Raw genomic sequence first — 17,023 nt, forward strand, 5'->3', positions numbered from 1 at the left:
GCAAAAGTATTTGACACAGTCCCCCATAAACGTTTACTGTACAAAATAAGGTCTATTGGCATGGACCAAAGGGTGAGTACATGGATTGAAAACTGGCTACAAAGGTGAGTTCAGAGGGTTGTGATAAATGGGGAGTACTCGGAATGGTCAGGGGTGGGTAGTGGGGTCCCCCAGGGTTCTAATACTAAGCTAAGCAGGGCAATAACTTCTCCGCAGGATGTGGAAACCTTGCAAAAAGATCTGAACAAATTAATGGGGTGGGCGACTACATGGGAAATGAGGTTCAATGTAGAAAATGTAAAATAATGCATTTGGGTGGCAAAAATATGAATGCAATCTATACACTGGGGGGAGAATCTCTGGGGGAATCTAGGATGGAAAAGGACCTGGGGGTCATAGTAGATGATAGGCTCAGCAATGACATGCAATGCCAAGCTGCTGCTAACAAAGCAAACAGAATATTGGCATGCATTAAAAAGGGGATCAACTCCAGAGATAAAATGATAATTCTCCCGCTCTACAAGACTCTGGTCCGGCCGCACCTAGAGTATGCTGTCAAGTTCTGGGCACCAGTCCTCAGGAAGGATGTACTGGAAATGAAGCGAGTACAAAGAAGGGCAACAAAGCTAATAAAGGGTCTGGAGGATATTAGTTATGATGAAAGGTTGCGAGCACTGAACTTATTCTCTCTGGAGAAGAGACGCTTGAGAGGGGATATGATTTCAATATACAAATACCGTACTGGTGACCCCACAATAGGGATAAAACTTTTTTGCAGAAGGGAGTTTAACAAGACTCGTGGCCACTCATTAAAATTAGAAGAAAAGAGATTTAACCTTAAACTACGCAGTGGGTTCTTTACTGTAAGAGCGGCAAGAATGTGGAATTCCCTTCCACAGGCGGTGGTCTCAGCGGGGAGCATTGATAGTTTCAAAAAACTATTAGATAAGCACCTGAACAACTGCAACATACAGGGATATATAATGTAATACTGACATATAATCACACACATAGGTTGGACTTGATGGACTTGTGTCTTTTTTCAACCTCACCAACTATGTAACTATGTATACTATCCAATCCTGTCATTATACCTCCCTATACTATCCAATCCTGTCATTATACCTCCCTATACTATCCAATCCTGTCACTATACCTCCCTATACTATTCAATCCTGTCACTATACCTCCCAATACTATCTAATCCTGTCACTATACCTCCCTATACTATCCAATCCTGTCACTATAGCTCCCCATACTACCTAATCTTGTCTATACTATCCAATCCTGTCACTATACCTTTCCATACTATCCAATCCTGTCACTATACCTCCCTATACTATCCAATCCTATCACTATAGCTCCCTATACTACCCAATCCTGTCTATATTATCTAATCCTGTCACTATACCTCCCTATACTATCCAATCCTGTCACTATAGCTCCCTATACTATCCAATCCTGTCACTATAGCTCCCTATACTACCCAATCCTTTAACTATAGCTCCCTATACTATCCAATCCTGTCACTACACCTCCCTATACTTTCCAATCCTGTCAATATACCTCCCTATACTAGCCAATCCTGTCACTATAGCTCCCTATACTATTCAATCCTGTCACTAAAGCTCCCAAAACTACCCGATCCTGTCACTATACCTCCCTATACTACCTAATCCTGTCACTTTACCTCTCTATACTACCTAATCCTGTCACTATATCTCCCTATACTATCCAATCATGTCACTATACCTCCCTATACTATCCAATCCTATCACTATAGCTCCCTATACTATCCAATCCTGTCACTATAGTTCCCTATACTACCCAATCCTTTAACTATAGCTCCCTATACTATCCAATCCTGTCACTACACCTCCCTATACTTTCCAATCCTGTCAATATACCTCCCTATACTAGCCAATCCTGTCACTATAGCTCCCTATACTATTCAATCCTGTCACTATAGCTCCCAAAACTACCCGATCCTGTCACTATACCTCCCTATACTACCTAATCCTGTCACTATACCTCTCTATACTACCTAATCCTGTCACTATATCTCCCTATACTATCCAATCATGTCACTATACCTCCCTATACTATCCAATCCTGTCACTATAGCTCCCTATGCTATGCAATTCTGTCAATATGTTATCCAATCTGACCCCCCATACTGTGTACAGTCATACATAAATACAAGCCGCTGATAGGCTGGGAGAGGCATTTATGACAGGGGGGCAGTGTGTACAGGGAGGGGGGTAGTTTCAAAAAGCAGTGGTAGCAGTGTGTACAGGGAAAAAGAGTCAGTGTATATGGAAAGGGGGGCAGTGTGTAGAGAGGATGGGGAAGTGTGTATAGTGGTGAATTTAATTTGAGATAATTCCCTAGTTGTCTGTATTTGTTGTTTCTAATCAGACTAAAAAGCCACACCCAATATGTAGCATTATTTAGCCATACCCACTCCATGCCACCATGTGCATAGCGGCCGTAGGTCACCATCTCCCTGGTAGAAGCCCTAGTGCATTACTTTGCCCAAGGGCCCATTATGTTATTAAGATGGCCCTGAGTTTGCTTTGAATAGAAAAAATAGATGAAATAGTGTTTTTGGTTTGTGGTGTGCAGATGCAGTGTTGTTCCACTTTAAATATCAGGGGTAAAATGAGATCAGGGGTCAATAAACAATTTCATAACCATACCAGAGTCATGTGATATGGTATATAGCAACATGCATCAAGCTATTTCTTTGGCGTAACATGAACAGCATATTTGAATTACGATGAATTAATTATGTCAGACTATCCAAAAACATTTTCAGTAGTAACAACCAGCAGAAATCATTGCTTCTTGATCTCACTACAGTAAGTTATAATCTAACTGACTTCTTTGAGTTAACGCACTTTGCAGTTCTTCTATTAACTTTACACTTTTCTTCTAAATAAGTCAATATGTATTTTATACAACAAATGTTTACAGGCATTTTTGCAGCTTTATATTTATAGTGACAATATGATGTCTTCCTGAATAGAAACTGTAATGCAAAGAAAAGTGGACTTTACACCTAAATACAAGGTCCACTTATTGAATATTGGCCCGCATAATCACCGCACTACAAAAAACAAAAAACAGGTGGAGAAAAGTTAGAAAATACAATATATAATTACCTTTCCCCAGCTTCTGCGCAAATGAAGGTGGCATCATGGTCCTTTAGGTAAAAACCTGGAAAGGCAGTGCAGAAGCATATTCTTGTGAAATCTGGGATCTTTAGACCCCTTTCACAATGGGGCGCTTTCCAGGCGTTTTAGCTCTAAAAATAGCACCTGTAAAGTGTCTGAAAAGCGCCTCTCATGCCTCCCCAGTGTGAAAGCGCAAGTGCTTTCACACTGGGGCAGTTCGCTTGCAGGACGGAAAAAAAATCCTGCAAGCAGCATCTTTGGGGCGGTACGGGAGTGGTGTATACACTGCTCCTAAACCACCCCTGCCATTGAAATTAATAGGCAGAACAACATGGGCGTTTTTAACCCTTTCCTCGGCCGCTAACGGGGGTTAAAAGCGCCCCGCTAGCAGCCGAAAAGCGCCGCTTTAACAGCAGGGCTTTACCACTAACACCCCCCCACACCCCAGTGTGAAAGTAGCCTAAAGCCTCATACACACGTTACGATTGTTGGCAGGGGATTGTCTGTTGACAGACTGTTGTCCTAAAATCTTACCGTTAGTACGCTCCTTTTGTTGTCCAATTGTTGTCCAACTTTCAGCCAACAAATGTTGGATGACAGGCTAGTAAATTTTCAGTGGACAATGTTTTGACATCAGATTTTCATATGGTCAGTACACAAATCCATCACACAAGTCGAAAGTACCAACATGCATGCTTGGAATCAATGCTCACCAAACATGAAATTAGCAGAAGGGGCCCAAAGGTTGGCGCTCAAGAGTAGTAGAAGTCATTACGTTCGTGTTTGTGGCACAACAATTGTGTAACGTTAGTATGCAAGACAAGATCCTTGCACGTGCCCTTTTGACAAAAATCAGATGCTCGGTTGGCCAACAATCATACCATGTGTATGAGGCTTTAGAGTTCCCAGGATCTCACTATACAAATCATGATGTCATACTTACTTAGGTGTTATCATGGGGTAAGTATATTTTCTTTTTTTGAACATTTTTTTTTTATTTTTCCATTTTTCCACAGCTGTTATATGGTGATTATACTGTAAATGAGGAGGGGGCAAGTATTGACTAAGCAGACCTTCTATTTAAATGCAAGATTTGCTTGAACACAGCCTTCTAAAAGTACATTAGTCATTGACTAAAGGGGGTATTGTAACTTTAATTTATGGGCTCCCTTACCATGAAAGAAACTACAGAAAATGCTTTATAAGTACTAGTATATGTTGGGAAGTGGGGGGTATATATATCATTATAGGGATGCTTTGGCTCCTAATGCCCCTCCTTATCTGGGTTCTGGTATAATATCCACGTTTTTTTTTTTTTTTTTCAAATTTAAGCAAAGATGTTATTGAACTACTAAATAAACCTCACACTTTAGAGGATACAAAAGCTCTGTTCGATATTATGCAAAATATAATGCTAATGAAAAAAATAAGGTTATTTGCAGATAAATGTTAACATAAGTTGAAATACATGACAGTCTTCTTATAAAAGCCTGCTTTGTGCTCTCGATGGCGATACAGTGCAATGATCAGTGACTTAAATAACAAAGCAACAGATTTTTATTTGTATTAAATTTATTAACAGTGATAGATTACTCCTTTCCTACATTGGCGGCTGCATGCAACTTCCTGGAAATACAGTAGGTTTGTGTTACTGTATGGTAAGGCTTTTTATGTCACAGTGTGAACTATTTAAGGTCTAAGCCAAAATTCAGAACACCGATCAACATTTATTTTGTTAATGAAATACAGAGTCACGATGCACACCGTCTAATACTGTTAATGGTCATGAATTGTCATTGACTGAACAAAACAAGAAAGCAAGCTTAACTTTACTGTCTCTCCTGCTTTCATCAACAGGACCTGTGCAGAAAGTAAAAAAAAAAAAAAAAAAAAAAAAAACAAAGAACACAATCTATCTGTTCACAGAATCGCTCCCTTCTAAAACATTGTTCTGGAAGCAAAATCTCATCTGTTAGATCTTGAGAATATACAATATAAACAAGATCCATATGCGGACAGAATGAAACATGTACACACATGACAAACAATCACACCTATACCATGTGATCCAATTTGTTTTCTGATCCATCTGGAAAAAAAGGTTTATAATCTGCATGGAGATGCACTCGTACTTTATTTCTGAAGCAATCAGACACTGTTGTTGTCAGTTACTGTAGCTACTTATCCTACTTCTGCAGAATCATTCATATTCATGAGTCTGTATTGTCAGAGATGTGATAAAAAAAGGTGTTCTTGTTCTCAACTATGAATTTCCATGTCTTGCGATTCTGTAGTATATCAAGTTGGTCGTAGGTACGTGACCATGGCTAAACACCAGAAAGTGCTAGTGCCAGTTCGGTAGATATGTAAAAATGATATGCATCTGTTCAAATGTCTGTCTACTTGAGCACCACACATTTCTTTGGTTCATATGACATTTATTTTGGAGATAACTCTCAGAAGATTTGAGTTGTGTTGATCATTTGAGCTGCGTGCTGCCAACCATCTGCTCTTCCAAGCCTTACTTTACAATGTTAAGTGTAAAATAAAAGACAGTCTCATTTAGTATATCTCATAGGATGTTCTAATAATAGGATTTAGTTTCTTGCACTAGTCAGCTTTGTCACTGACATTACACAAGATTTTAAATGAAAAATTAAAATCTTGTCTCGCATGAATTTATTTTTTTTTTTCAAATCATGTCTTGCATGATTTTTGTAATATTCCCATATATTAAATTTAGCCAGACCTGAATCAAGTGTCCATTCACCCAGTAGACAGTACATTTAATTCATGGGGTCATATAGGCAATGCATGGTAAAATGTCAAGGAACATGGACACATAAAATAGTGCAAACAGCATTTAGACATCACTGAGATTTAAAGCTTGAATATGTTATGGCTCATCAAGCTGAATATGTAAGACAGAATAAATAGCTGACACAATCATAAGGGGTGATGGGGATGTTGCAAAAAAAAAAAACACTGTTCATGATTTCATTTGAGTACGTAAATGGCCTCTTTTTTACTGCATATTTCTGAAACTTAGTTGTTACTAGTAATGCTTAGCTGCCAAAGCTACAGTTCCAATGAAGGGCAAATTTAATTTCTGCAGTCTGGCCTATATAAATCTATAATCAAATCAATATATTTTTTAATGGATGAGAAATGATGCTTTACAGTGTTAGCACAGCAAATTCACTTGCATCTGTTGCAGTTTTATCACGGCACATTCACTGGCATCTCATGAAAAACTGAATTTATGTTTCTAATACATGACTACATTCCAATTACCCAAGCTTTGATGATGAGCACATATCTTTTATAAATAAGGTTGCTGGAAGTACTAATGGTTGTGTTTTTCCACAAACTCCCAGGGCAGTAAAGACAAAGAAAACAGAACTGGGACTTGAGGCCTTAGCACAAAGAACCATAATGTACTAAGAGCATCCAGCTTTCATCTCATTTAGAACAATGAAAGAATTTTTCTGATTGGTCCATATGGAGCTACTGCAGTGTGCACATTCAATAAATAAAGGCCAAAGTGGTCCATTACAAATACACATACCATATATGAATGACTTAAAAACAGTTAGTTAAAAATGGTAGTGGAGATATGGAAAATATTGAGTTTGTAGGGACTGTGTTTAGTGGAACCTACGCAAGCATTCCACATGACCATAGCCTGACCTACACTGACCTACAGAATCCACTGTGCAGTATTTCCATCTTCCAATATGTCAGATTTCCCACACTCACCAATGTAACATACAGCACTTACACTAAAACACTACATGTACGCTAACAAATAAATATCCTTGTCATCATTCATGAAGAGGAATCAGTCCAGAATATCTTGTTATTTACAAATCGTCCTTGTTGCTGATGAACACGCTCAGAACTTTGGCAAAAGAAAGAAGCAAAAAAAAAAGAAAAAGAAAAAAAAAGAAATAAGAAGGCAAAAAAAGCAATAGTCTGATGATATTTGTTGTTCCTTTGTTCAAAATACAAAATGTCTGTCCAGTATCTCTTCTGATGTGTGGATGTATTGATCCGGGATTGTAAAGCGTTTTCATTATGGCTGCTTATTGTTATATGTAAAGAGGGGTTTCCTGCCCAGTGAGAAGTCTGAACATCGCTGCTGGCATGGTCTTCATGTGAATCTGTGAAACAAAGAAGAAAGACCAGTGAAATTGAGGTTAGCGGGATTCAGCCCAGCATCAGGTGCAGTCATTCACTCAGCCTCCCTTTCTTTATTACCTACAGATAATCCAGCCATGTAATCACATCTCAAATTGCTGTCTTTGTATGTGCGATAGAGAAACTTTTACAATACAGAAACATTTTGATGTATAAAAAAATACATACTTGGATGATTTAAAAAATATATATATACAGTATCTCACAAAAGTGAGTACACCCCTCACATTTTTGAAAATATTTTATTATATCTTTTCATGTGACAACACTGAAGAAATTACATTTTGCTACAATGTAAAGTAGTGAGTGTACAGCTTGTATAACAGTGTAAATTTGCTGTCCCCTCAAAATAACTCAACACACAGCCATTAATGTCTAAACCACTGGCAACAAAAGTGAGTACACCCCTAAGTGAAAATGTCCAAATTGGCCCCAATTAGCCATTTTCCCTCCCCGGTTTTATGTGACTCATTAGTGTTACAAGGTCTCAGGTGTGAATGGGGAGCAGGTGTGTTAAATTTGGTGTTATTAGTCTCACTCTCTCATACTGGTCACTAGAAGTTCAACATGGCATCTCATGGCAAAGAACTCTCTGAGGATCTGAAAAAAAAAAAGAATTGTTGCTCTACATAAAGATGGCCTAGGCTATAAGAAGATTGCCAAGACCCTGAAACTGAGCTGCAGCACGGTGGCCAAGACCATAAAGTGGTTTAACAGGACAGGATCCACTCAGAACAGGCCTCGCCATGGACAACCAAAAAAACTGAGTGCACGTGCTCGGCGTCATAGCCAGAGGTTGTATTTGGGAAGTAGCGGTATGAGTGCTGCTAGCATTGCTGCAGAGGTTGAAGGGGTGGAGGTTCAGCTTGTCAATGCTCAGACCATACGCTGCACACTGCATCAAATTGGTCTGCATGGCTGTCATCCCAGAAGGAAGCCTCTTCTAAAGATGATTCACAAGAAAGCCCGCAAACAGTTTGCTGAAGACAAGCAGAGTAAGGACATAGATTACTGGAGCCATGTCCTATGGTCTGATGAGACCAATATAAACTTATTTGGTTCAGACGATGTCAAGCATGTGTGGCGACAACCAGGTGAGGAGTACTAAGACAAGTGTGTCTTTCCTACAGTCAAGCATGGAGGTGGGAGTGTCATGGTCTGGGGCTGCGTGAGTGCTGCCGGCCCTGGGGAGCTACAGTTCATTGAGGGAACCATGAATGCCAACATGTACTGTGACATACTGAAGCAGAGCATGATCCCCTCCCTTCGGAGACTGGGCGCTGGGCAGTATTCCAACATGATAACGACCCCAAACACACCTCCAAGACGACCACTGCCTTGTTCAAGAAGCTAAGGGTAAAGGTGATGGATTGGCCAAGCATGTCTACAGACCTAAACCCTATTGAGCATCTGTGGGGCATCCTCAACTGGAAGGTGGAGGAACGCAAGGTCTCTAACATCCACCAGCTCCGTAATGTCGTCATGGAGGAGTGGAAGAGGACTCCAGTGGCATCCTGTGAAGCTCTGGTGAACACCATGCCCAAGGGGATTAAGGCAGTGCTGGAAAATAATGGCGGCCACACAAAATATTGACACTTTTGGCCCAATTTGGACATTTTCACTTAGGGGTGTACTCACTTTTGTTGCCAGCAGTTTAGACATTAATGGCTGTGTCTTGAGTTAATTTGAGGGTGCAGCAAATTTACACTGTTATACAAGCTGTACACTCACTACTTTACATTGTAGCAAAGTGTCATTTCTTCAGTGTTGTCACATGAAAAGATGTAATAAAATATTTACAAAAAATGTGAGGGGTGTACCCACTATTGTGAGATACTGTATATATATATATATATATATATATATATATATATATATATATATATATATATATATATATATATACACTTTTGCATTTGTTACATTAATGGTTACTAAACTGTACAATTTGTTCATTCATCCAGTACAAGTATGATACTTATGCTCTGCCTCTCTGAGTACCACCTCAATTACCTTACAGTAGGATTGGTGTTACCATTAGACATATTGGCCTGTTGAAGGCAATAACCACACAAAGCTTTATTCCCCATCACTAGAAATACTGTTATCTCATATAGGCTTATTTGCTGATTGCCACAATTTTATAAAACAGTTTAAGACAGGAAACACAAGAAAAGCTTCTGTGTAAAAAGGCAATTACAGCAGAATGGTGTCACATAAAAGGTATATAGTGATAAACTCTGGTCCAGCCTTCCAGCATCTCACTCTTAAAGTGTTACTAAACCCAGGACCCTGCATTCACTATATCTGGTCTCCCACAGTACAAAAGAAATTATTTTGGTAAATATAAACTGCTAAATACCTTTTCTCATCAGCTGTATATAGCAGTCTTGTGACTTCTATCAGTGTCTGGTTAAAGCTTGTAGGAGGAATTTTCATTCAAGACCCCTGACCCTCTGTCTGGACAGTGCTGGTCCTGTGCCAATCACACGCACCCTCCCAAGAAAAAATAAAAAAAACTCTCTAGCAATGCAGACCAAACTGAGCATGTGCAGAGTTCCCTCCAAGGCTCCGTTCTATCAGGATATGGTTTGGGGACAGTGGAAGAAGGGGAGGATCAGAGAAGACAAGATCAAACAGCCTTTTTACACAATATTTAAAGTGTATGTAAGAGCAACACATAAACACATGCATACTTCCCCATCTTTTATCCCTTTAACCACTTGCCGACCGCCTCACGTCTATATACGTCAACAGAGCGGCACGGGCAGGCAAAATCACGTACCTGGTACGTGATTGCCTTCCCGCGGGCGGGGGGTCCGATCGGACCCCCCCCCCGGTGCCAGCGGCGGTCGGCATTTGTCTAGGAGCGATCAGAGATGAGGGGGAGGCCATCCGATTGTGGCCCCCCCCTCGCGATCGCTCCCAGCCAATGAGAAACATCCCCTGCCTGTGTATAGTACACACAGGCAGAGGATGTGATGTCATCTCTCCTCGGCTTGGCAGTTTCCGTTCCGACGCCGAGGAGAGAAGACATCCGAGTAAGTGTAAAACACTACACAACACAGTAGAACATGCCAGGCACACTAAACACCCCCGATCCCCCCCCGATCCCCCCCCAATCACCCCTCCCCCCCTGTCACAAACTGACACCAAGCTGTTTTTTTTTTTTTTTTTCCTGATTACTGATTGGTGTCAGTTTGTGACAGTTAGAAGTGGTAGGGCAGTGAGTGTTAGCCCCCTTTAGGTCTAGGGTACCCCCTAACCCCCCCTAATAAAGATTTAACCCCTTGATCACCCCCCGTCACCAGTGTCGCTAAGCGATCATTTTTCTGATCGCTGTATTAGTGTCGCTGGTGACGCTAGTTAGTGAGGTAAATATTGAGGTTCGCCGTCAGCGTTTTATAGCGACAGGGACCCCCATATACTACCGAATAAATGTTTTAACCCCTTGATAGCCCCCTAGTTAACCCTTTCACCACTGATCACTGTATAACCGTTACGGGTGACGCTGGTTAGTTTGTTTATTTTTTATAGTGTCAGGGCACCCGCCGTTTATTACCGAATAAAGGTTTAGCCCCCCGATCGCCCGACGGTGATATGCGTCGCCCCAGGCAGCGTCAGATTAGCGCCAGTACCGCTAACACCCACGCACGCAGCATACGCCTTCCTTAGTGGTATAGTATCTAAACGGATCAATATCCGATCCGATCAGATCTATACTAGCGTCCCCAGCAGTTTAGGGTTCCCAAAAACGCAGTGTTAGCGGGATCAGCCCAGATACCTGCTAGCACCTGCATTTTGCCCCTCCGCCCGGCTCGGCCCAGCCCACCCAAGTGCAGTATCAATCGATCACTGTCACTTACAAAACACTAAACGCATAACTGCAGCGTTTGCAGAGTCAGGCCTGATCCCTGCGATCGCTAACAGTTTTTTTTGGTAGCTTTTTGGTGAAATGGCAAGCACCAGCCCCAGGCAGCGTCAGGTTAGTGCCAGTAGCGCTAACACCCACGCACCGTACACCTCCCTTAGTGGTATAGTATCTGAACGCATCAATATCTGATCCGATCAGATCTATACTAGCGTCCCCAGCAGTTTAGGATTCCCAAAAACGCAGTGTTAGCGGGATCAGCCCAGATACCTGCTAGCACCTGCGTTTTGCCCCTCCGCCCAGCCCAGCCCAGCCCACCCAAGTGTAGTATCGATCGATCACTGTCACTTACAAAACACTAAATGCATAACTGCAGGGTTCGCAGAGTCAGGCCTGATCCCTGCGATCGCTAACAGTTTTTTTGGTAGCGTTTTGGTGAACTGGCAAGCGCCAGCGGCCTAGTACACCCCGGTCGTAGTCAAACCAGCACTGCAGTAACACTTGGTGACGTGGCGAGTCCCATAAGTGCAGTTCAAGCTGGTGAGGTGGCAAGCACAAGTAGTGTCCCGCTGCCACCAAGAAGACGAACACAGGCCCGTCGTGCCCATAGTGCCCTTCCTGCTGCATTCGCCAATCCTAATTGGGAACCCACCGCTTCTGCAGCGCCCGTACTTCCCCCATTCACATCCCCAACCAAATGCAGTCGGCTGCATGAGAGGCATTTTCTTTATGTCCTTCCGAGTACCCCTACCCAACGAAGCCCCCCAAAAAAGATGTTGTGTCTGCAGCAAGCGCGGATATAGGCGTGACACCCGCTATTATTGTCCCTCCTGTCCTGACAATCCTGGTCTTTGCATTGGTGAATGTTTTGAACGCTACCATTCACTAGTTGAGTATTAGCGTAGGGTACAGCATTGCACAGACTAGGCACACTTTCACAGGGTCTCCCAAGATGCCATCGCATTTTGAGAGACCCGAACCTGGAACCGGTTACAGTTATAAAAGTTACAGTTACAAAAAAAAGTGTAAAAAAAAAAAAAAAAAACACAAACAAAAATAAAAAAAAATAAATAGTTGTCGTTTTATTCTTCTCTCTCTCTCTATTCTCTCTCTCTATGGTTCTGCTCTTTTTTACTGTATTCTATTCTGCAATGTTTTATTGTTATTATGTTTTATCATGTTTGCTTTTCAGGTATGCAATTTTTTATACTTTACTGTTCACTGTGCTTTATTGTTAACTATTTTTTTGTCTTCAGGTACGCCATTCACGACTTTGAGTGGTTATACCAGAATGATGCCTGCAGGTTTAGGTATCATCTTGGTATCATTCTTTTCAGCCAGCGGTCGGCTTTCATGTAAAAGCAATCCTAGCGGCTAATTAGCCTCTAGACTGCTTTTACAAGCAGTGGGAGGGAATGCCCCCCCCCACCGTCTTCCATGTTTTTCTCTGGCTCTCCTGTCTCAACAGGGAACCTGAGAATGCAGCCGGTGATTCAGCCAGCTGACCATAGAGCTGATCAGAGACCAGAGTGGCTCCAAACATCTCTATGGCCTAAGAAACCGGAAGCTACGAGCATTTTATGACTTAGATTTCGCCGGATGTAAACAGCGCCATTGGGAAATTGGGGAAGCATTTTTTCACACCGATCTTGGTGTGGTCAGATGCTTTGAGGGCAGAGGAGAGATCTAGGGTCTAATAGACCCCAATTTTTTCAAAAAAGAGTACCTGTCACTACCTATTGCTATCATAGGGGATATTTACATTCCCTGAGATAACAATAAAAATGATTTAAAAAAAAAAATTAAAGGAACAGTTTAAAAATAAGATATAAAAGCAAAAAAATAATAAAGAAAAAAAAAAAAAAAAAGCACCCCTGTCCCCCCTGCTCTCGCGCTAAGGCGAACGCAAGCGTAGGTCTGGCGTCAAATGTAAACAGCAATTGCACCATGCATGTGAGGTGTCAGAACGTCAGATCGAGGGCAGTAATTTTAGCAGTAGACCTCCTCTGTAAATCTAAAGTGGTAACCTGTAAAGGCTTTTAAAGGCTTTTAAAAATGTATTTATTTTGTTGCCACTGCACGTTTGTGCGCAATTTTAAAGCACGTCATGTTTGGTATCCATGTACTCGGCCTAAGATCATCTTTTTTATTTCATCAAACATTTGGGCAATATAGTGTGTTTTAGTGCATTAAAATTTAAAAAAGTGTGTTTTTTCCACAAAAAATGCGTTTGAAAAATCGCTGCGCAAATACTGTGTGAAAAAAAAAAATGAAACACCCACCATTTTAATCTGTAGGGCATTTGCTTTAAAAAAATATATAATGTTTGGGGGTTCAAAGTCATTTTCTTGCAAAAAAAAATAATTTTTTCATGTAATCAAAAAGTGTCAGAAAGGGCTTTGTCTTCAAGTGGTTAGAAGAGTGGGTGATGTGTGACATAAGCTTCTAAATGTTGTGCATAAAATGCCAGGACAGTTCAAAACCCCCCCAAATGACCCCATTTTGGAAAGTAGACACCCCAAGCTATTTGCTGAGAGGCATGTCGAATCCATGGAATATTTTATATTGTGACACAAGTTGCAGGAAAGAGACAAATTTTTTTTTTTGCACAAAGTTGTCACTAAATGATATATTGCTCAAACATGCCATGGGGATATGTGAAATTACACCCCAAAATAAATTCTGTTGCTTCTCCTGAGTATGGGGATACCACATGTGTGGGACTTTTTGGGAGCCTAGCCGCGCACGGGACCCCGAAATCCAAGCACCGCCTTCAGGCTTTCTAAGGGCGTAAATTTTTGAATTCACTCTTCACTGCCTATCACAGTTTCGGAGGCCATGGAATGCCCAGGTGGCACAAGAGCCCCCCAAATGACCGCATTTTGGAAAGTAGAGACCCCAAGCTATTTGCTGAGAGGTATAGTGAGTATTTTGCAGACTTCACTTTTTGTCACAAAGTTTTGAAAATTGAAAAAAGAAAAAAAAAAAAAATTTTTCTGGTCTTTCTTCATTTTCAAAAACAAATGAGAGCTGCAAAATACTCACCATGCCTCTCAGCAAATAGCTTGGGGTGTCTACTTTCCAAAATGGGGTCATTTGGGGGGGGTTTGTGCCATCATGGCATTTTATGGCCTTCAAAACTGTGATAGGCAGCGAGGAGTGAAATCAAAAATTTATGCCCTTAGAAATCCTAAAGGCGGTGCTTGGTTTTTGGGGCCCCGTACGCGGCTAGGCTCCCAAAAAGTCCCACATATGTGGTATCCCCGTACTCAGGAGAAGCAGCTGAATGTATTTTGGGGTGCAATTCCACATATGCCCATGGCCTGTGTGAGCAATATATCATTTAGTGACAACTTTTTGTAAATTTTTTTTTTTTTTTGTCATTATTCAATCACTTGGGACAAAAAAAATAAATATTCAATGGGCTCAACATGCCTCTCAGCAATTTCCTTGGGGTGTCTACTTTCCAAAATGGGGTCATTTGGGGGGGTTTTGTACTGCCCTGCCATTTTAGCACCTCAAGAAATGACATAGGCAGTCATAAACTAAAAGCTGTGCAAATTCCAGACAATGTACCCTAGTTTGTAGACGCTATAACTTTTGCGCAAACCAATAAATATACGCTTATTGACATTTTTTTTACCAAAGACATGTGGCCGAATACATTTTGGCCTAAATGTATGACTAAAATTGAGTTTATTGGATTTTTTTTATAACAAAAAGTAGAAAATATCATTTTTTTTCAAAATTTTCGGTCTTTTTCCGTTTATAGCGCAAAAAATAAAAACGGCAGAGGTGATCAAATACCATCAAAAGAAAGCTCTATTTGTGGGAAGAAAAGGACGCAAATTTCGTTTGGGTACAGCATTGCATGACTGCGCAATTAGCAGTTAAAGCGACGCAGTGCCAAATTGTAAAAAGTGCTCTGGTCAGGAAGGGGGTAAAACCTTCCAGGGCTGAAGTGGTTAAAGATCCTATAGGTACAGAAAAATATATGTACTGGCAGATATGCACTTCTAAGTCTATTTTTATGCATTAGGTAATGTCAGCACTGCCCAGTTGAATTCGATTAAACCACTCATACTGTCCCACTCACCTATCACTAAAACATAGACATTATTTATTCTGTAGTTCAGGATAACAACTAGTAGATCTCGTTAGACTGCTTAAGGAAACACAGGATGCAGGACAGCTCTGAATTTCTGACATGATCAGCAGGTATTTATGGGGCACTCTAGGCCTCAGCACAGAACCACATAGGAGTTTTTTTTAGAAAAAAATGGCTACTCATCAAGTTGGCCATTTCTAACTAAAAAAAGTTTGTTCTTCAGCACCAGTGTGTCTTCACTGTTCCATAGGGACATGGATTGCTCACTCAACTATTATCTTAAAGGCAAATATAAGAATAACCTTTAGTATAGAAATGTATGCGTTTCAAAATAAAGAATTGTATTTTAAATATTGCTTCTATAAATAAATAGACTTTGTAAGTATCTGTTGAATATGATGCTCTTTAAACTACTGCTTACACGTTATGATTAAGCAAAACCCATATTTTCCATTTTCTTGAAGGAAAAAGAAAAAATACCTAGGTTGATGACCTTTGGTGATGTCACTAATGTCCATTGGTATTAAGCCCCCAAGCTATTGTATGGTAGTCAATTTGGATGCCTTACACATCAAGACTTTGGGGGAAAATAAAGGGACTATGAGTTAAAGAATCCCAGCCAGTCACCTAAAACAATACAAATGGCAGTTCCCTGCTATAGAAGAGCTATTACACCCAACTTTCCAGTGGCTCATGTCACCTACTTTTGCTCCATTCCAAAGCCACAGCCTCTGTCAAACTTAAGAATTTGGCTTCTATGTTACTGCTGTGTCCTGTAGTAATGTATAAGGTAAGAGGATGAAACCATAGCACGTAACAGGGTTCACAGGAATCTGACACCTCCACATGGGCTGAATGATCCATTCAAGTGTTGCAGACTCTATCAGGCTCTTTAGCATTCAACACATCTGGGTGTGTCAGATTCTTGTGACCAGGGCTGGCCCTGCCATGGGAGCCAGTGGGACCATCGGTACCGAGTGGCACTTTGGGGGGTGGGGTGGCAAATTGCCACTCGGTACCGATGGTCCCCCTGGCTCCCACTGTGAGGAGCCCGACACCGAGGTGACAAGAGCGTGCAGGCAGAACGGGGGAGCAGTCAGCGGGCAGGCGGGTCAGCAGCTGAGTGAGTGGGCGGACCAGTTGGCAGGTGAGTGGGTTTGCTGGCCAATCAGTGGGTCGGTGGGTGGGGGAGCAGAGAGATGACATCATCTCTCACCACCCGCCCTGCATCATTGCAGTTCCGCCCTCACTGTGCAGCTCCAGGCAGCAGACAGATTGCATCATCTCTCTACTACCTGCCTTCACTCTCACAGCATGTGACAATCCGGAATGTGTGGCAGGTGACGTCGTGGCAAGTGACAATCTGCAACGTGTGGCAGGTGATGTGGCAAGTGACAATCCACAATGTGTGGCAGGTGACATGGCAAGTGACAATCCGCAACCTTCTGGAAGGTGACGTGGCAAGTGACAGTCCACAATGTGTGGCAGGTCACGTTGTGGCAAGTGACAATCCGCAATGTGTGGCAAGTGGCAATCCGCATCTGGTGGCAGATGACACGGCAAGTGACAATCCGCATCTAAAGGCAGGTGACGTTGGCAAGTGACACGCTCAGGGCTCCCACTAATTCTGCATTACGGTGAGTTGAACTATTTGATTTTATATAAAAA

The 17,023-nt window shown here is 41.6% G+C and overlaps 1 protein-coding gene across 2 annotated transcripts in view; it reads right to left on the reverse strand.

Annotated features, from left to right (window-relative positions):
- Positions 1-4,457: 4,457 nt before the first annotated feature.
- The window catches only part of APBA2 (amyloid beta precursor protein binding family A member 2), a 656,749-nt gene continuing 644,183 nt past the window's right edge, over positions 4,458-17,023 (reverse strand). The window contains exon 13 of one of the 2 annotated variants that reach the window (XM_073618863.1): positions 4,458-7,339. In XM_073618863.1, coding sequence (XP_073474964.1) covers positions 7,268-7,339 — 72 coding nt within the window. In that variant the 3' untranslated portion in view covers positions 4,458-7,267. The remainder of the gene's footprint in view (positions 7,340-17,023) is intronic. The other variant, XM_073618862.1, reaches the window with a different exon arrangement.

This window comes from Aquarana catesbeiana, linkage group LG03, assembly GCF_042186555.1.
Source record: "Aquarana catesbeiana isolate 2022-GZ linkage group LG03, ASM4218655v1, whole genome shotgun sequence".
In the NCBI taxonomy this organism is placed as follows: Eukaryota; Metazoa; Chordata; class Amphibia; order Anura; family Ranidae; genus Aquarana; species Aquarana catesbeiana.